This window comes from Echiichthys vipera (assembly GCF_963691815.1).
Source record: "Echiichthys vipera genome assembly, chromosome: 19".
In the NCBI taxonomy this organism is placed as follows: domain Eukaryota; kingdom Metazoa; phylum Chordata; class Actinopteri; order Perciformes; family Trachinidae; genus Echiichthys; species Echiichthys vipera.
Window position 1 is genome coordinate 5204808 of NC_139844.1, and position 21422 is coordinate 5226229.

The window sequence follows — 21422 nt, forward strand, 5'->3', positions numbered from 1 at the left end:
ATTATTTTGAAATAGACACGCTTTGAAAATAAAATGGAGAATTGGTCCAGTTCTCGTGTCATCAGAGTGCTGTTTGACAGGTAAAACTTGGTCTAAGGGTAAAGGCTGGAGTTTGTTTGAAGTGAAAGTTAGATTTAGGAATATGTGTCTAATTGTGTCAGTGAGTGTCCTCAGAAGTAAAGAACTCCAAACAGGTGTGTTGCTTCTGCTGGTCACCTTTCAGAATAAGAGTTTCAGTCAAAGTACCACACAAAAAACATGCCTGAGAGGCAGAAATAAATCCTCTGCTCTGGTTTCTGTTTGTGTGACTGCACATTACTGCGGGGTCAAAGGTCGTTCCTCCTTCAAGACTTCCAAGAATCAGACCTCTAGGAATTACAACCCACTGCTCCCTCTGCTCACACCCAGACTCTGCTGCGGTTTCATGTTTTTGAGATTATTAGTTAAAGAACCATGCTGCTGTTTTTCTGTTTCAATGTAACAACTTATAGTCAATGTCATGGTTAGTTTAGCTTCACACTTTAGTCAACTGCTAACCCACCCTGAAGCAGCAGTGTATTGTTGCTATGGTTGCATGCTGGTTAATATACATGTAAATAATTTAGAAAGACAAAATTTACCAGAACCGCACCGTTGATGTTTACCACCGATGAGAACGGGAGAAGGTGATAGTTAAGTTAAGAAGACAAAAGGTGACGGTTAAGTTTAGATGACAAAAGGTGACAGTTAAGTTTAGAAGACAAAAGGTAGCGATTTAGTTTAGACAACAAATGTGACGGTTAGGTTTAGACAACAAAAGGTGACGGTTAAGTTTAGACAACAAAGGCGACGGTTAAGTTTAGACAACAAATGTGACAGTTAAGTTTAGACGACTAAAGGTAACGGTTCAGTTTAGGCGACAAAAGGTGACGGTTAAGTTAAGACGACAAAAGGCGGCGGTTAAGTTTAGATGACAAAAGGTGAGGGTTAAGTTTAGATGACAAAAGGTGACGGGTTAAGTTTAGATGACAAAAGGCGACGGTTAAGTTTGGAAGACAAAAGGTGACGGGTTAAGTTTAGAAGACAAAAGGTGACGGGTTAAGTTTAGATGACAAAAGGCGACGGTTAAGTTTAGACAACAAATGTGACGGTTAAGTTTAGACGACAAAAGGTGACGGTTAAGTTTAGACAACAAAAGGCGACGGTTAAGTTTAGACAACAAATGTGACGTTTAAGTTTAGACGACAAAAGGTAACGGTTAAGTTTAGACGACAAAAGGTGACGGTTAAGTTTAGACGACAAAAGGCGACGGTTAAGTTTAGACGACAAAAGGCGACGGTTAGGTTTAGACGACTAAAGGCGACGGTTAAGTTTAGACGACAAAAGGCGACGGTTAAGTTTAGACGACAAAAGGCGACGGTTAAGTTTAGATGACAAAAGGCGACGGTTAAGTTTAGACGACAAAAGACGACGGTTAAGTTTAGACGACTAAAGGTGACTGTTAAGTTTAGACGAGTAAAGGAGACGGTTAAGTTTGGACGAGGTTAGGCGCTCTGATACCATGTCACCTGATTTCCTTCTTTGCTCCGGTCTTCTCTACAGTAATAAACATGTGGACTACACATGAATTACGTTGGATTATCCTACTTTTGGTTTGTTTATAAGAAACTGAAGAAAGAAGAAAAAGGTTGTCTTTTGTGTTAGCTGAGCGTGTTCTTCTCTTCGCATGCTGCTCAGACTCCGACATGTTAAACACGGCTAAAGTAATAAAGAGACAAAGGCAGATACAGGAGAGCCTCAACATGCATCGTTATTGTCTTCTTCCTGGACCAATTCCCTCTCTGCTCTCTGAGTCTACGTCCAGCTCCATCCTCACCCCCTCCCCGCCGGGCCCATGAACCCGGGGACTCCTATGCGTCGAGGTTGTAAACAGCCTCTCCAATAAAGAATTCCAGGGCGGGGCCAGAAGGCAGCCGGAGCACCCCCACCCACCCCCGCCTCTCTTCCTCCCCCCATTCCCTCACACACTCGTGCACACGCCGAACCAGCACCGGCTTCTTTGTTGTGGCTCCTCTTAACCCTTTGAGCTGCACCGCCATCATGACAACGTGGGGGGGTGGGGGTGGGGGGTGGAGGTGATAGAGGGGATACGTCATCCACGTCTGCAGACAAAGAGCTTGTTTCACCCCCAGACTCTTGTTTGTGATGATGCTTCTCGATCCGTCAGTGTTTTGACGGACAGCAGAGAAGTCCTCACATCATCCCCCGCTCGCCTCCAAACCCCGCGTTGCGACGGCGTGCAGCTTCACACAAACAACACCAGCAGCTTCATTACTCGAGTTGAATTAGCTCAACATGCTGCTGCCGGTGAAACAGCGTGCAGAGAGAAAACTGGGACAAAAGCAGGAGTCTGGCAGCAGGCAGGGGTGACGTGAGTTCATTTTCATTTCCAAGTTCAGCGAGGTTGGGAAATAAAAAAAAAGAAAAAGGAAAAACACACACAGGCCGCCCATACCATAAAAAAAATAATAAAAAAACAGTTTCCAGGCAGAAAACACTCCCAGACTTGTGCAGGAGGAGAAAGATGAAGCTCGGCTCAGACAGAGAGGAACATGATGGGAGGCGGTGCACTGCATCGTGGGGGGAACCAAACCTCACCTGGACTTTACATCAGTTTGGACACTTTTCTTCCTTTCCTGTAAAATAAAGACAAACCTGAAAACACAGGACTTTCACCCGAAGGACCCGTGTTCATGTCAACTAATACAAACCACAATCTGTCCACTTAAACGTCACCTTAAGTCTTCTGAACTTAACCATCACCTTTAGTCTTCTGAACTTAACCGTCACCTTTAGTCTTCTGAACTTAACCGTCACCTTAAGTCTTCTGAACTTAACCGTCACCTTTAGTCTTCTGAACTTAACCATCACCTTTAGTCTTCTGAACTTAACCGTCACCTTTAGTCTTCTGAACTTAAACATCATCTTTAGTCTTCTGTACTTAACCGTCACCTTTAGTCTTCTGAACTTAACCATCACCTTTAGTCTTCTGTGCTTAACCGTCACCGTTAGTCTTCTGAACTTAACCGTCACCTTTAGTCTTCTGAACTTAACCATCACCTTTAGTCTTCTGTACTTAACCGTCACCGTTAGTCTTCTGAACTTAACCATCACCTTTAGTCTTCTGAACTTAACCATCACCTTTAGTCTTCTGTACTTAACCGTCACCTTTAGTCTTCTGAACTTAACCATCACCTTTAGTCTTCTGTACTTAACCGTCACCTTTAGTCTTCTGAACTTAACCGTCACCTTTAGTCTTCTGAACTTAACCATCACCTTTAGTCTTCTGAACTTAACCGTCACCTTTAGTCTTCTTAAACTAAACCGTCACCTTTAGTCTTCTGAACTTAACCGCCACCTTTAGTCTTCTGAACTTAACCGTCACCTTTAGTCTTCTTAAACTAAACTGTCACGTTTAGTCTTCTGAACTTAACCGTCACCTTTAGTTTACAAAACTTAACCGTCACCTTTAGTTTACGAAACTTAACCATCACCTTTAGTCTTCTGAACTTAACCATCACCTTTAGTCTTCTAAACTTAACCGTCACCTTTAGTCTTCTGAACTTAACCGTCACCTTTAGTTTACGAAACTTAACCGTCACATTTAGCTGCCTAAACTTAACCATCACCTTTAGTCATCTAAACTTAACCATCCCCTTTAGTCGACTAAACTTAACCGTCACCTGAAGTTATCTAAACTTAACCGTCACCTTTAGTTGTCTAAACTTAATCGTCGCCTTTAGTTGTCTTAACTTAACCGTCACCTTTAGTTGACTAAACTTAACTGTCACCTTTAGTTGCCTTAACTTAACCATCACCTTTAGTTGTCTTAACTTAACGTTCACCTTTAGTTGTCTTAACTTAACCATCACCTTTTGTCATCTAAACTTAACCGTCACCTTTTGTTGACTAAAGGTAACGGTCACCTTCTGTTGTCTAAACTTAACCGTCGCCTTTAGTTGACTAAACTTAACTGTCACCTTTAGTTGCCTTAACTTAACCATCACCTTTAGTTGTCTTAACTTAACGTTCACCTTTAGTTGTCTTAACTTAACCATCACCTTTTGTCATCTTAACTTAACCGTCACCTTTTGTTGACTAAAGGTAACGGTCACCTTCTGTTGTCTAAACTTAACCGTCGCCTTTAGTCCTCTAAACTTAATCGTCACAGTCTATCGTCTAAACTTAACCGTCACCTTCCGTCGTCTAAACTTAACGGTCACCTCCTGTCGCGTAAACTTAATGGTCACCCTCTGCTGTGTAAACACCCATCTAAAGCCCCTGTGCCCTGCAGTGGATGTCCATGTTGTCTCTGAAGCCATAAACACACACACACACACAAACACACACACACACACACATTATTGTATTAATCTTCTTTTTTCCCTCTTTAAGTTGACAACTCATTTTTTGCATGATTCATATCTGACATTTTGTGTATAAATATTTATGTATCGACATCCCATATTTTTAAATATGATATGGCCTCTAATTAATATATATATATAAATATATTTATATATATATATATATATATATATATATATATAAATTGTGTCATTTAAACCATAAAATTATGAAGATAAGTGTTTTTTATTATATATTTACAAAAATATATTTATATTTCCATAGTTTTATCATCATTTTGAGTTAATTACTTATATTTTTTCTTTAAAAATAAGTCTTTTACTATATATACATATATATATGTATATATATAGATATATGATATATATCTATATATATATATAGCAGTGTAATTTAAGCCATAAAATTATGAAGATAATTGTGTTTGTTAATATATTTAAAACAAATAATTGCATCATCAGTTTAGTTAGTAATATGTATATGTGTATTTATATTAATTTAATTAAAGGAATATCATGTCATGTGTGCTAATATTTATATAATATTTTATTTATTTTATATTTCCTAAGTTCTATCATAATTTTCAGTAAATAATTTGTATTAATATTAATTTCATTTAATGTTTTAATAACATAGTATATCTTGTAATATGTACATATACAAATAGTGTCATTACAACCATTTAATCATGAAAATATATATTTTTATTAATACATACTAAATAAATGATTTCATATTTATTGAGTTATATCATGATTTTGTCTAAATTGTATTTATAATTATTTCATTCTAAACCTTGTACCTGCAGTCATTCACTAACATGCCTCTCGCGCGCGTCCCCGCGGGTGCCCCCCCTCGCTCGCGCCTCCCAACCTTTCCCCCAGTTCTCGCGCGCTGCCGGGTTCACCGGGTTTACTCTGACACCGCTGACTCCCCGGCCACGCCCCCCGACAGCCACGCACCCCGCGTCGCGCCAATCGCGTCGCCAGCACGTCCCGATCACGCACCGCCTCGCCTCTGATTGGCCGCGGCCCGCTACACCTTTGCCTGCGATTGGCCGGTTGTTACCAGCCGCCAGAGCGCTGTGAGTTTTGTTTCTGTGTTTCTTTCTGTTTTTTTCTGAGTGTGCTCTCAGCTGAAGCTGCAGGAGCTGAACGTGATCACTGATGCTCTCACCCTCTCACTCTGTCCTCACTCTGCTGCTGGTGTGCACTCCTCCTCTTCTTCTTCTTCTTCTTCTTCCTCTTCTTCATGCTCCGCTCCTGTCAGGTGAGTCCTCCTCTTCCTCGGGTCCCACCTTAAACTTTATCTCTATTATTGTTATTGTTATTATAAAAAGTGCAGCTGTTAATATGCTGCAGATCCATAACAACAGTCTCAGTATGCTCCTGTCTCTGCAGCGTCTCTTGCTGTGCACGTTGTGTTCAGGTTTATTTAGTTTGCTGGTTTATCTGAGGTCAGACTGAACCCAGTGACACCGGGTACGGAAGCCCTTTTGTGACAAAATGCAAAAACAAACACATCCTGTAAGTCTGAATAACGAGTCAGTGTCACGCTTATTTTTGAGATAATAACTCGTTATTTTAAGGCAATAAGTCTTTATTTTGAAATAATATCAAGTTACTTTAAGACAATAAGTCTTTATTTTTAAATAATATCAAGTTATTTTAAGACAATAAGTCTTTATTTTTAAATAATATCAAGTTATTTTAAGACAATAAGTCTTTATTTTTAAATAATATCAAGTTATTTTAAGACAATAAGTCTTTATTTTTAAATAATATCAAGTTATTTTAAGACAATAAGTCTTTATTTTTAAATAATATCAAGTTATTTTTAAGAGAATAAGTCTTGATTATGAGATAATAACTCTTTATTTTTAAGACAATAAGTCTTGATTATGAGATAATAACTCTTTATTTTTAAGACAATAAGTCTTTATTTTGAAATAATAAGTCATTGCTTGTGAGATATCTTATTATTCTAAGATAATAAAGAGAAATGAAGTAATTGTTTTAAGATACTAAGTAGATCTTTCTTAGATACCTCATTATTTCTGAGAAAGTTTCTCATCATGAGGACTTACAGGATCTTTTTTCCTCTTATTGGCAGAAGCTTCTATATTTGATATCATACTGATAGTATAATAGTAGTCATATAAAGTTTAAAGTTGTTCACACACTGATGTCTTTGTAATTGGCTGAGTGATGAGGGAGTTTAGATTTTATTCTATATATATATTAAAGCTCAAAAGATTAATCGATTAGTTGTCAATTATTCAATTAATCCCCAATTATTTGATCATCTGTTAATCAGTTTGAGTCATTTTTTGATTAAAAAAGTCCAAACTGTCAGTTTGTTATATGGGAATATATAATAAGAGCAAAATATATGTAACTTTAAAAATGTATAATTATATAGAGAAATACATTTAGAATTGTAAAGATATTACATTTATTATTTATTATAATAATAATAATAATAAGCATTTTTATTCATATTCACATTTATTTATGTATTTATTCTTATTCTTTTCTAATTACTTATTATTTTTCATTATTGTTTTCCACTTTTATTTTCTTATTCTTTGACAGATATATTTTGTTTTATGTCACTCCTTTGGCTCCATGATATATATATATCATACATGACATATATCAAGTCATATTAAACTGCAGCTAATGATTTCACTCACTCTGGAAAAAGTAAGTTATAAGTATAGATTATAAGTGTGTTAAATGTCAAGCACATTAAACTACAGATTAAAGTTCATTATCTAATATATATATATATATATATATATATATATATATATATCTATAGATACATCTATAGATATAGATATATATATATATCTATAGATACATCTATAGATATATATCATATCTATATCTATAGATATATATATGATATATATCTATAGATGTATATCAGAAAGAAATGTGTGTGAAGCTGTAAAAGGACTGCATTGATATTCTGATGTACTAAATGTCAGAATGTGTTAAGTTTATGTAAATAAACTTAACACATTTAAGTAAATGAAAATAGGTATAGTTGATAAAAGCTCTGTTGATCGACTGATCAAGTAATCAAACTGAGGTTCGTTTGCACAGCTGCACCTGAAGGCAGCAGCAGCAGCAGCAGCACAACAAAGGAAACAACAACACCAAGGCAAACGAATCAAACTAAAATCAGAGAAAGACTGAAGATGGCTCGATCAATCCTCTCTGGGTTGATGCACGTGTGTGCGTTTTTAAAGATCGACCATTTTCAATATTATAAAGTGATAACAGTGAACAGATGTAATTGCTTAATGTTGCTGCTGTGGTGCGTTTATGTGATCTTAAAGCGTGGGAAATTACAGTGCCGGAGCAAGATGCTGTGTTCTGCAACAGATTTGACTTTGTTTTTCTCCAACTACACTTCCTGTTCAGAGCTTCCTCTCTCTCTCTCTCTCTCTCTCTCTCTCTCTCTCTCTCTCTCTCTCTCTCTCTCTCTCTCTCTCTCTCTCTCTCTCTCTCTCTCTCTCTCTCTCTCTCTCTCTCTCTCTCTCTCTCTCTCTCTCTCTCTCTCTCTCTCTCTCTTCGGGGTGAGCCAGTGCATGGTAATGAGGGAGGAGGCGGGGTGCGGGGCTTGTGTCGTGGTGGGGGTGGTGGGGTGTAATATCTGGCACGCCACCTCCCGTCATCTATTCTGGGTGCAGGTGCAGGGGAGGTTCGGGGAGGTTCCCAGGCAGCTCGTTCAGGTCCGGTGCTGAGCGAGACGCTGCAGAACCCCCCCCTATCTCTCTCTCTATATATATATATATCTATGTCTCTCGCCCCTCGCTCGCCCTCCCTCCACCCTTCCTGTACGTGCAGCTGAGCAGTCGCCAGATGCCAGGCACCTTTTTTCTTTTTTTTGCAGGAGCCCCTTTGTCCCCGTAATCACCTCCCACCTACATTTTATTTATTTATTTTTTTACGTCACACTTAAGTTTTATTTTTATGATCATTTAATCTTTTTAGTGTTGTCTTATTGTGGCGGTACGCCTCAGGAGGAAGTAGGAAAACAGTGACATCACTGGTCATTGATGGGCGCTTTGTGTGCTTTTGTTCCCAAGAGAAGAAGAAAGAAAAATAGTTTTCTGGTTGAAGTCGACATTTTGCATCCCGGAACAGATGTTCTGGACATAAAATGAACAAAAGTAAAACATAGAAAGTGGGACATTTTCATAAGAGAAGGACGAAGGATCACCTGGGGACTCATTTGTAATCCCATCTCAAGTGTAATTATCGATCTTTGCTTGTGTTACTCACAGTCATTGCCATTGTTAGCTCTTCATATTTGATGGCTAAAGTTATTAAGTTGTTACAGTAAATAACGAGTCAGTCACCATTTTGCATCCCTACTGCTGTTAGTTTGTTAGTTTAACTTATACGTGAAGTTTCCTTTTTATGTTGTTAGCTGTTCATACTTGATGGCTAAAGTTATTGAGTCATTACAGTAAATAACAAGTCAGTTAACATTTTGCATCCCTACTGCTGTTGTGAGTTTGCCGGGTCTCGGCTGAACACATTTGGGATCACAGTTCATGTAATTATGCATCCCTGCTGTGCTTATATGCACAGTCACTGTAACTAGAAGACATCACTTCATGTTGTTAGCTGCTCATGTTAACTTGCTAGCTGCAGTTATGAAGTTGTTATGGTAATAACGAGTCAGTCACCATTTTGCGTGCCTACTGCTGTTAGTATAACTTATACGTGAAGTCTCCTTTTCATCTTGTTGGCTGTTCATATTGACTGTGCTGATAAAGTTGTCACAGTAAATGTCAGCAGGACAACTTAGTCAACATTTTGCATCCCTACTGCTATTTTTAGTTTAAGTCATATTGATTTTAAAAATAGTTTGCAGTGCATCAACGCATTTTATTTTGAGAGGGAGCAGTCCTTACCTGGGAGCCATTGGGACTCATTCATAGGACCCATTTGGGATCCCAACTTGTGTTTTAAAGCTGCGGTGAGAGAGATAAAAGCCCTCAGGTCAGTTTGTTGGCCAGTTTAGGGCAACATATAATCCTGTGTGAGAGTGTGGAGTCAGTGGTGACCTCATGCTGTAACAGATTCATGACCTCGCCCCATTAATCGAATAAAACCTGAAACCGGACGCGTTTATAAATGAGATTATGGCGCCAACGCGGTTCAAACCCTCTTTAGTTTCCCACAGGAAGATTTAAGTGTTTGGACCAACTGAAAGTTTGTCTGTTCACTTATTTATCTAAACTTTCCCAACATTAAAATGGTTTTTATGCATGGTTATTGGGGGTGGGGATCTTTGGGGGTCTCACGATTCCATTCAGATTTTTAAACGACTCCCGACTCAAAATCAATTTTTGAATTAGTACAGGCTTCAGGATCTACTCCAGTCCTCATTATGGCAGGAAAACACCAGATTATACTTTATTTATGAAGAAGGTATCAACTGATTGCTATAATGTACACAGAAAGGTAAATCTATGACCAAATGTAATTTATTCATGCTTAACTTCCACAATTCACATCTCAGTGACTTCAAAATAAAAGTGCTATTAACAGTGATAAAATTATACACTTAAGCTAGTAGCTGCCTTATTTCTCAGAATTTCAAAATAAAAATGTACAAAAGTAATACTGCAAAACTGGCATTTTGTCTGTTTGTTGTTTTTTATACAATATAATATTTTTAGTGTAGTATGTGTATTATATCCTGAAATTCCACAGTGAAAAGTATTAATCTTATCTCCATATGTATTCAGTATTTGGGCCTGGTTGTGTGACACTTTATTCTAAAAAACTAAAAACCGGACGTGGACATAACAAAAAAATAATAATTTGAAGCAATTTAAAGTCTCGATTTCACGTGGTGCTCTCGTGTAAAGTTAATACTTCATCTCCTCTCTGCAGGTAACGTTACATAGGTGTACTTTTATTTTGAAAGACACCATTGGTCTTGCGTTGAACGAACGCTGAACTCTTCTTTCCACATGGTCGCCACCTGCTGGTGGAGAGCTCTAACTGCACCCTAACTACGGAATTCATTTATACAGATGATTAGAATATTATGTCTCAATTCCACGTGACTCTCAAACTCACAAGGAGCATGCACCCATATGCAAACCCAGTTTCACATGTACAAATGGATCCCTAAATGTGCAAAAAAGAACAGACATTTTTGTGACATATATGAAAACATCTATTATTTTTATGTGAAATTAAACACATAATACACACAATTGAGACACATTTACAGCCTGAGTTTCACATATTTGCAAACCACTATTTATTTTTGTGGATAAAACTTTACAAAACAAAAATACACACATACAAATGATTGCACCTCACATTTGTGGGGTTTATTCTACAGCTCCATGGTGGTAAAAGTCACACAAAATGATGCAAATAGATCAAAAAAGAAAGCACAAATGTTACGTTGCTCACAAACCCACAGGAGGCGACCCGGATCCACAAATATGCAAACCCGGTTTCATATGAAGAAACGGATCCGTAAATGCATGAATACGAGTACATTTTAAATATTTGCAAATAAACAAATCCATATGTGGGGATGGTCAAATACGTGTGAATCGTGCTCTGTGGATTTACAACATTGCCGTGGTTTTACAGGTCATTTTGCTTCCATACGAAGTGTGCACAGTGAGGCGGAAAAATACTTTTTAAAAATCCATTTTTTTTTAAAGTTATGAATCGATTATGAATCTTAATACAATTCAGTTTCATTTACAGTGCCAATTCACAACAAAAGTTATTTCAGGACACTTACCAAATGGCGTATGTGTACACCGCACTCTATGACTTATAACTAATTCTCTTAGGAGATAGGAATCGCGATTTTTACATAAACTGAGTTTTGTTGCCCACCCCTACTGGATATAGAAACGCAGATGTCTGTTCACTGAGCGATGCATCGTCGTATTTAAGTGAGAAAAGTAAAATGAAATAACGGCACCATCTTTGGACCTCCTGCTCTTCCCCAGGTTGACCACGTGGACAGCCGGACGGTGACGACCATGGAGCTGAAGCCGTGCATCGAGTACCACGACCTGGAGGCCGCCGAGGCGCTCGTCAGCATGAGCTTCTGGGGTCAAAGGTCGCACAAGCCCCGCCCATTGACCCCCACCTCCGACTCCTGTGACTCCATCCATCTCCACCCGGAGGGGGGGGACACTCCCAAAGACCTGATCGCTTTGTCCTCACTGGTGAGAAACACTGTTACACCTACAATCCGCTTAAAGACTGGCACACTCCCACTCCTCCTGGAAATCCTTGAAAGTTTGTGGATTTTCCCTTGGAAGTTCTTGAAAAAAGACATGGGTCATTGAAAGTTCCTGAATTATAGATTTTAGAAAGAAAACCGAAAAAAATTGCAAAAACTATGCCGCGTTGGGTCCTTACTCATTCTTTAATGAACTGGGCCTAGAAAGTCCTTGAATGTGCATCCAGGATATTATTAAAAACGTTAAAGGATATATTTTTATTAATATCCTTTAATGTTTTATTAATATCCTGTAATGTTGTTATTAATATCCTTTAATGTTTTTATTTTGTGCATGAACAGAAATTGAAAAAATGTCAATGTTGAGGGCGGGTCCTTGAATTTGACGTTTAAGAAGGTAATCATTAGGTAATGATTTAAATTAAAATACTTTTCTTTCTCTTAATCTCTTATTTAAAATAAACTTAAAAACATCAAATATAAAACAAATAAAAAACTATCATCTAAAATTAAATTACTGTGATTGATTGAAAATAAGGATTTAATAAGAATTAAGCCATTTAAAAAAGATAATGTGTAAATTATTGATTAAAGAATCATTTTAAACTGAGAATAAGTGTGTGTGTGTGTTAAACATTAGTAACATTTAATATTAATCTCCTGTTTTCCTCCGTCAGTGTATGACTCCACCTCACAGTCCAAGCTTCGCCGAGGCCTCCACCACCACCGCTGCCCCCTCCACCCTGAGCCCCGCCTCCAGGCTGCTCTTACCCCGCCCTGTCCTCAGCGCCGGCCCCGCCCTCAGCGATTCCTACAGCTGCCTCCCTCCCCCCCACTCCTCCGTTACCTCAGAGACCTCAGCACTCCCACCTCAGACGGACTCTTCCTGCGTGGCTCCGCCCGGCAGAGCGATGGTCACCAGCGTCATCCGTCACACCGCCGACAGCCTCAGCATTCCTCCGCCTGCTGCCGCCCAGCCGACAGAAACCTCCGCGCCGCCTCAGACGGGGACTCCGAAGAGTCTTCCAGAGGAGAAGGATGGAAACAGCCCATCCTCTCCCCCCTCCTCAGTGTCTCCTCTTCACTCGCTGTCTTCCTCATCGTCTTCCTCGCCGGTCCTCTGCCAGGTTTTCCCGGTCAGCAGCCGGACTGGGATGATCTCCGCCTTCGTCCAGGCGCCGGTTCAGGTGCAGACTCAGGGGGGGCCCAAGCACATCCTGCCCCAGTCGACTTCCAGCTTCGCCCAGCCTCTGCTGGTGGGCTCCGCCGTGCCGCAGGGGGCCGTGATGTTCGTGGTCCCCCAGGCGTCCGTCTCCCAGGCGCCTCAGGGCCAGCAGACTGTCATGACCCTGGGCAACACCAAGCTCCTCCCCCTGGCCCCGGCCCCCGTTTACATGCCGACGGGAGCGAGTTGCGGTGCGTCGCAGGCCGACTTCTCCCGCAGGCGAAACTACGTCTGTAACTTCCCCGGCTGCAAGAAGACGTACTTTAAGAGCTCCCACCTGAAGGCTCACCTGCGCACGCACACAGGTGAGACGCTTCCTGTCCACACCACTGTCCACGGAAATGATGTCATTTACATTTTTTGTTTTTTTACGGATAAACGTTCTCATGGGTTGAGAAGTTGTTCCTACTTTCTGGGTTAAATTCATAATTTAGGAAGATTATAAAATGTCCTGTTCAGTTTCCTTGGTCACAATTCTTAAGGGGCAAATCTCTGTGATCTGAAGGGTTTTAAAGTTAAATTAGTCTGTGATCCTAGCGCGTTGATGTTTATAATGTGACATAACATGTAATGTTTAAAGTGACTGCAGAGATACAGAACGATCAATGATTAAAAAAGTACACAGTGACTTCAAGGAGACACAAAATGACTTAAAATAAACTCCCTGAGACTCTGGAGTTCTACAGAGTCGTGTTATTCATTTACGCGGTGCCCTCAGGTGGTCATTTCTTGCGCTAACAGTCTCGCGTCTTCTTCCTCTGCAGGTGAGAAGCCATTCAGCTGTCATTGGGACGGCTGCGACAAAAAGTTTGCCCGATCCGATGAACTTTCCCGCCACCGCCGGACGCACACAGGCGAGAAGAAGTTCGTCTGCAATGTGTGCGACCGGCGGTTCATGCGCAGCGACCACTTGACCAAACACGCCCGGCGACACATGACCACCAAGAGGACGTCATCGTGGCCCGCCGAGACCCGAGACCTCAACAGAGTCGCCCTGCCAAAGGGCCAGAACAGAGGCCCCGCACTTCCTGTCGGTGTGCTGGTCTCCACTGCCAACTAACAGACTCCGCCTCACAGGGCCAACTCAGGGGGCGGGGGGCGACCGCCAACCAGACGCTGACACGTCAAACTGTGACTGGTTGTTTCAATCAGCTCCACGTCAGGAGGATCTTTTCTACGAATCAAACTCTGCTGCCCAACAACAGCGGAGGCGTCGCTGGGCTCCGGCTGCGTTTACACAGGGACAGAACAAAGATGGCCGCCTTTATCGCTCTTAAACAGGTTACTGTGGCATGAAGACGCCGCTCGTTAACGGTTTCCTCTGTATCAACTTTTTTTCTGGCGATGTAGAAACTACAGTCGGACACATTAGCGACCGTGTGAGGCTGAAACCTTAGCTTCTCCCTCAAAGTTCGTCCTGCAGTGATGGTTGTTGTGTTGTTGTTGTATGGTGGCCTTTTAAGGTCATCTCAGACAACACTGGCGGCCTCAGCTGGCCTTTGAGCTGAACGCTAACTTTAGCATGTTAGCGTGCTAATGTTTACATGTCATAAAATCATGACCTCATGCTGATGTTTGTCATTTTAACAAGCTCATGGCTGTGACACTTAGCTTGTTAGCAAGTATGCTATTGTTAGTATGTAGCTTGAAAGTAATTTATTAGTTTTAGAGTTTATAGCCTTCACACATCCTGGGCGTTTATTTCCGTGTGATTATTTTGAATATCAATATATTTTTTCAAACCTTTCGTCCCAAGTTCTTTCACAGAGAGTTCCGATATTTCACGCCGATAGAAAAACTGTTTTTTTTTTATTTTTCTGAGATTTAAAGAAATTAGAATTATAATAACCATACGACTAACTCGTCTGACAAGAAGAAACTTTAACGCCAACGTAAACAGTCTGTTGTAATAGCACCATCGTGTGAACACATAACTTCTGTTATGATTTTGGCACTATAAATAAAATTGAATTGAATTGAATTTAGCTGACGCTTTATCCAAAACGACTTCCAGTAGGACAAATAAACAGAAATTGTGAATGAAGGTAATCATTTCCAACATTAGGTTATTGAACAAACTGAAACTGAATTAGGGAAACCAGGGTAAAATTCCACAACGTTGGCAAAGCGATATTTTAAAAAAAAGTCTTAATTTTGACATGGAGAGCCTGAAACGGCGCTGAAAAGTTCTGTTTTTTTTACAGAAGTGTCAGCATGCCACAGTAATTCAAAAATGATTAAGATCAAGGTATCTGTATGAATAGTATAATCCAAATATGGCGGTGTAGACGGAGCCGGAGCAGCCAGCAGAGGACGGAGTTCCCGCCCTGCTCAGGACATTTTATTCCCACCAACCACAAACTCACCGGAGGAAGAGGAGGAGGAGGAGGACGAAAGGCGACAGGCTGCTATTCATCCACGGACAGAAACCAACAAAAACCTGACATTGCACTGGATTTTTTAAAATCTCGCTTGTTTTTGTACTCTCTCTCTCTCCGTGTATAATCATGTTTACTTCATGCGTAAATGTCATGTTTAGCAAAATGTATGCACTCTTTTTTATTTTTGCCAAAGCCTCTGTACTGTGCTTTTATTATTAGCCGACTTCTGTTTTATTCGTCTGTGACTGTAAATATTGTAAATATATTGATATCTATATGAATGTTATGTGTATTCCAATCTGCATTTATTGACAGTACGAGTTATTGATATTTTTTAAATTGTCAGTGGACAGTATTCCTCACTGTGATACTACCTACTATCTTTGCTTTACACATTTTAATATTATTTAATAAAGATTTGTTGAGGGAAAAGTGCTGTTTTTTTTGGATAGCCTGATTTGGCCCATAGTGTAGCCAGTAAGAAAATACCTCGTTATTAAATGTTATTCTTAATAATAACCGCTTATATCGGAATAATCCCATTTCTGAACATTTGCCTGTAAGCAATGGTGAGGAAAATGGCTTTTATAATAACAATTTACCACAAAAATACATGTTTGCGTGTTTTTCTTTCCCACTGCACTACATTTCATCACGTGACATGTTTGTTTTATTCTTACAGTGTGTTTTGAGGATGATACAGAGTCTTAGGAGTGCCATAAAAAAAGAATAAATCTGTAACGTAAATGTGGACATATAAAAAAAGGAATACTTTAACAAATGGGTTAGAGCTAATGTGGAAATATTTCTGCATATTTAGTTTATATATATATTTATATTTATTTTATATTAAATTGCCCATTATACTTATTCATTTGTATCACTTTATATTTCCTTATTTTCTCTTTTGCTTTTCTTTACTTATTTATTTGTTTATTCATTTCTCTTCCACATTTATTATTCTTTTACAGATGTATTCTTTGTTATGGAGTCTGGCTACCTTAGCCTAGCATAAAGACTGGAAACAGGTGTAAAGGTGTGATTGCACTTCTGTTTCCACCACTGAATATATTCATATGTTCCAGTCTACTTTAACAAGTTATGGAGGACCATTCCTGCCAGTGAGATGGAACAAATATCAGGGAGTGACTATAATCAGAAATGTTCCAAATACTGATTTAGTATTATTTTGAGAAACTAAGTCAATATTTTTCTTAGATATTAAAGGTTGAATATGTGGAATGAGCAGAACACCGCCATCGTCTCAAGATCGTCATCTCAACAACAAAAAATAACTCCAGCGGTCAGGTTGCCAGGTTGGTCAGACCCGGCCCAGTAGCTACAGGAGACTGGAGTCTGTTTGAGTCTGTTCGAACCCGTCCCATCCAGCACATCACAACATAAAAACAAGGATTAGAGAGAGAGTTTGACTGACAGTTAGCGTTAGCCGTTAGCATTAGCCGTTACAGCTAAGTTAACATAAGTTATAGCTTTTAATGAGAATTCTGCATATTCAACCTTTAAGTCATTGAGGAATTGTGTTATGTTTCAAACATTCATTATTTTCAAATATTAACTAATTATTTTGAGATACTAAGTCATTACCTGCAGATAGTTTTTCATTATTTTTGATACCCGCACAATTTTAAGATATGAACTCGTTATTTTCAGATATGAACTCATTATTTTCAGATATGAACTCGTTATTTTCAGATATGAACTCGTTATTTTAAGATATGAACTCGTTATTTTAAGATATTAACTCGTTATTTTCAGATATGAACTCGTTATTTTCAGATATGAACTCATTATTTTCAGATATGAACTCCTTATTTTTGAGATGTGAACTCGTTATTTTAAGATATGAACTCGTTATTTTAAGATATGAACTCATTATTTTCAGATATGAACTCGTTTTTTCAGATATGAACTCATTATTTTCAGATATGAAGTCATTATTTTCAGATATGAACTCGTTATTTTCAGATATGAACTCGTTATTTTCAGATATGAACTCATTATTTTCAGATATGAACTCGTTATTTTAAGATATGAACTCGTTATTTTAAGATATGAACTCATTATTTTCAGATATGAACTCCTTATTTTTGAGATGTGAACTCGTTATTTTAAGATATGAACTCGTTATTTTAAGATATGAACTCATTATTTTCAGATATGAACTCGTTTTTTCAGATATGAACTCATTATTTTCAGATATGAACTCATTATTTTCAGATATGAAGTCGTTATTTTCAGATATGAACTTGTTATTTTAAGATATGAACTCATTATTTTCAGATATGAACTCATTATTTTCAGCTATGAACTCATTATTTTCAGATGTGAACTCATTATTTTCAGATATGAACTCGTTATTTTCAGATATGAACTCATTATTTTCAGATATGAACTCATTATTTTCAGATATGAAGTCGTTATTTTCAGATATGAACTCGTTATTTTCAGATATGAACTCATTATTTTCAGATATGAAGTCGTTATTTTCAGATATGAAGTCGTTATTTTCAGATATGAACTCGTTATTTTCAAATATGAACTCATTATTTTCAGATATGAACTCGTTATTTTCAGATATTAACTCATTATTTTCAGATATGAAGTCGTTATTTTCAGATATGAACTCGTTATTTTAAGATATGAACTCATTATTTTCAGATATGAACTCCTTATTTTCAGATATGAAGTCATTATTTTCAGATATGAACTCGTTATTTTCAGATATGAACTCCTTATTTTCAGATATGAACTCATTATTTTCAGATATTAACTCATTATTTTCAGATATGAACTCCTTATTTTTGAGATATGAACTCGTTATTTTAAGATATTAACTCATTATTTTTCAGATATGAACTCATTATTTTTGAGATATGAACTCGTTATTTTCAGATATGAACTCATTATTTTCAGATATGAACTCGTTATTTTCAGATATTAACTCATTATTTTCAGATATGAAGTCGTTATTTTCAGATATGAACTCGTTATTTTAAGATATGAACTCATTATTTTCAGATATTAACTCATTATTTTCAGATGTGAACTCATTATTTTCAGATGTGAACTCATTATTTTCAGATATGATCTCGTTATTTTAAGATATTAACTCATTATTTTCAGATATGAACTCCTTATTGTTGAGACATGAACTCGTTATTTTAAGATATTAACTCATTATTTTCAGATATGAACTCATTATTTTTGAGATATGAACTCGTTATTTTCAGATATTAACTCATTATTTTCAGATATGAACTCGTTATTTTCAGATATGAACTCATTATTTTTGAGATATGAACTCATTATTTTCAGATAAGAACTAAGTATTTTCAGATATGAACTCATCATTTTCAGATATGAACTCATTATTTTCAGATATGAACTCCTTATTTTCAGATAAGAACTCATTATTTTAAGATATTAACTCATTATTTTCAGATATGAACTCATTATTTTCAGATATGAACTCCTTATTTTCAGATATGAACTCCTTATTTTCAGATATGAACTCATTATTTTCAGATATGAACTCATTATTTTCAGATAAGCTCTCATTATTTTAAGATATTAACTCATTATTTTCAGATATGAACTCCTTATTTTTGAGATATGAACTCGTTATTTTAAGATATTAACTCATTATTTTCAGATATGAACTCATTATTTTTGAGATATGAACTCGTTATTTTCAGATATTAACTCATTATTTTCAGATATGAACTTGTTATTTTCAGATATTAACTCATTATTTTCAGATATGAACTCGTTTATTTTCAGATATGAACTCATTATTTTTGAGATATGAACTCGTTATTTTAAGGTAAGAACTCATTATTTTCAGATATGAACTCATTATTTTCAGATAAGAACTCATTATTTTCAGATAAGAACTCATTATTTTCAGATATGAACTCGTTATTTTCAGATATGAACTCCTTATTTTCAGATATGAACTTGTTATTTTAAGATATTAACTCACTATTTTCAGATATGAACTCATTATTTTTGAGATATGAACTCGTTATTTTCAGATATGAACTCATTATTTTCAGATATGAACTCGTTATTTTCAGATATTAACTCATTATTTTCAGATATGAACTCATTATTTTCAGATATGAACTCGTTATTTTCAGATATGAACTCGTTATTTTCAGATATGAACTCGTTATTTTCAGATATGAACTCATTATTTTCAGATGTGAACTCATTATTTTCAGATATGAACTCCTTATTTTCAGATAAGAACTCATTATTTTCAGATATGAACTCCTTATTTTTGAGATATGAACTCGTTATTTTCAGATATTAACTCATTATTTTCAGATATGAACTCGTTATTTTCAGATATGAACTCATTATTTTGAGATATGAACTCATTATTTTCAGATAAGAACTAAGTATTTTCAGATATGAACTCATTATTTTCAGATATGAACTCATTATTTTCAGATATGAACTCCTTATTTTTGAGATATGAACTCGTTATTTTAAGATATTAACTCATTATTTTCAGATATGAACTCATTATTTTTGAGATATGAACTCGTTATTTTCAGATATTAACTCATTATTTTCAGATATGAACTTGTTATTTTCAGATATTAACTCATTATTTTCAGATATGAACTCGTTATTTTCAGATATGAACTCATTATTTTTGAGATATGAACTCGTTACTTTAAGGTAAGAACTCATTATTTTCAGATATGAACTCATTATTTTCAGATATGAACTCGTTATTTTCAGATATGAACTCATTATTTTCAGATATGAACTCGTTATTTTCAGATATGAACTCATTATTTTCAGATATGAACTCATTATTTTCAGATATGAACTCCTTATTTTCAGATAAGAACTCATTATTTTCAGATATGAACTCGTTATTTTCAGATATGAACTCCTTATTTTCAGATATGAACTCGTTATTTTCAAATAAGAACTCATTATTTTCAGATATGAACTCGTTATTTTCAAATAAGAACTCATTATTTTCAGATATGAACTCCTTATTTTCAGATATGAACTCGTTATTTTCAAATAAGAACTCATTATTTTCAGATATGAACTCATTATTTTCAGATAAGAACCCATTATTTTCAGATAAGAACTCGTTATTTTCAGATATGAACTCGTTATTTTCAGATAAGAACTCATTATTTTCAGATAAGAACTCATTATTTTCAGATATGAACTCGTTATTTTCAGATAAGAACTCATTATTTTCAGATAAGAACTGGTTATTTTCAGATATGAACTCGTTATTTTCAAATAAGAACTCATTATACAGATGCTGCTCTTGTTATTCTCATTACCTTTTGTAACACTCATTATCTTGAGATACTCGTCGCACTGGTCTGGCAGTAATAAACTCCCATAAGAACACAAACAACAGAATCATAAACGGCTACAAAGTAGATTTTGACCTAAAAAAAGTCAGTTCCATTTTGAAAAACAACACGAGTTTCCTCGCTCACGGCCCGTTCATTGGATGTAGGCTGTTACTAGGGTTACCGTATCCATACATGGGCGGGAAAGCACGGAGCGCGAGGTTAATTCAGTTCTTTATATAAACGGAAACATTTGTCCCGTATCTGAAGTTTCTGCTCGACGACAGCGGCTCTGTTACGTGTTGAGTTACGCAACTCTCCCACACTACCCGGTAACAGCGAGCGTCCAATCAGGGAGCAGCGCTCAGGGGGTGTGACCAATGGGAGAGAGACAGAGACAGCTAAGGTACCCGCCCACTTGCCTTACTGACCGACATTCAGCAGAAGCCAAAGAAAATGACTAAAAAAATTAATAAAAAACACAAGTCTGGTGGAGGAGGAGGAGGAACAAGAGCAAACAGGTGCTACTGCAGCACAATAAAAAAAATGATATAGATATATATATATATATATATATATACATAGATACACAGTATACGCAATATTTCAACAATAAATATATAATATATAAGATAATAGAAAAAATAGAAAAACACAACAAAAATAAAAAAAATTGTATTCACATATTTGAAAATGGGAGAGAAGTATATTTTATTTAATCCCACCCTTCTGTATAAATAGTACTATTTAATTATTTATAGTATACGTATATAATAATTATAATATATTAATCACCAC

General features: G+C 37.0%; 1 protein-coding gene across 1 annotated transcript; it reads left to right on the forward strand.

The window, feature by feature from the left end:
• Positions 1–5536: 5536 nt before the first annotated feature.
• On the forward strand, positions 5537–15796 carry klf11a (Kruppel like factor 11a). The gene is made up of 4 exons (XM_083933774.1): positions 5537–5676; positions 11423–11644; positions 12339–13191; positions 13651–15796. Exons 1-4 carry the CDS (start codon positions 5659–5661, stop codon positions 13944–13946), a joined length of 1389 nt encoding a protein of 462 aa, XP_083789900.1. The 5' UTR covers positions 5537–5658; the 3' UTR covers positions 13947–15796.
• Positions 15797–21422: the final 5626 nt, after the last annotated feature.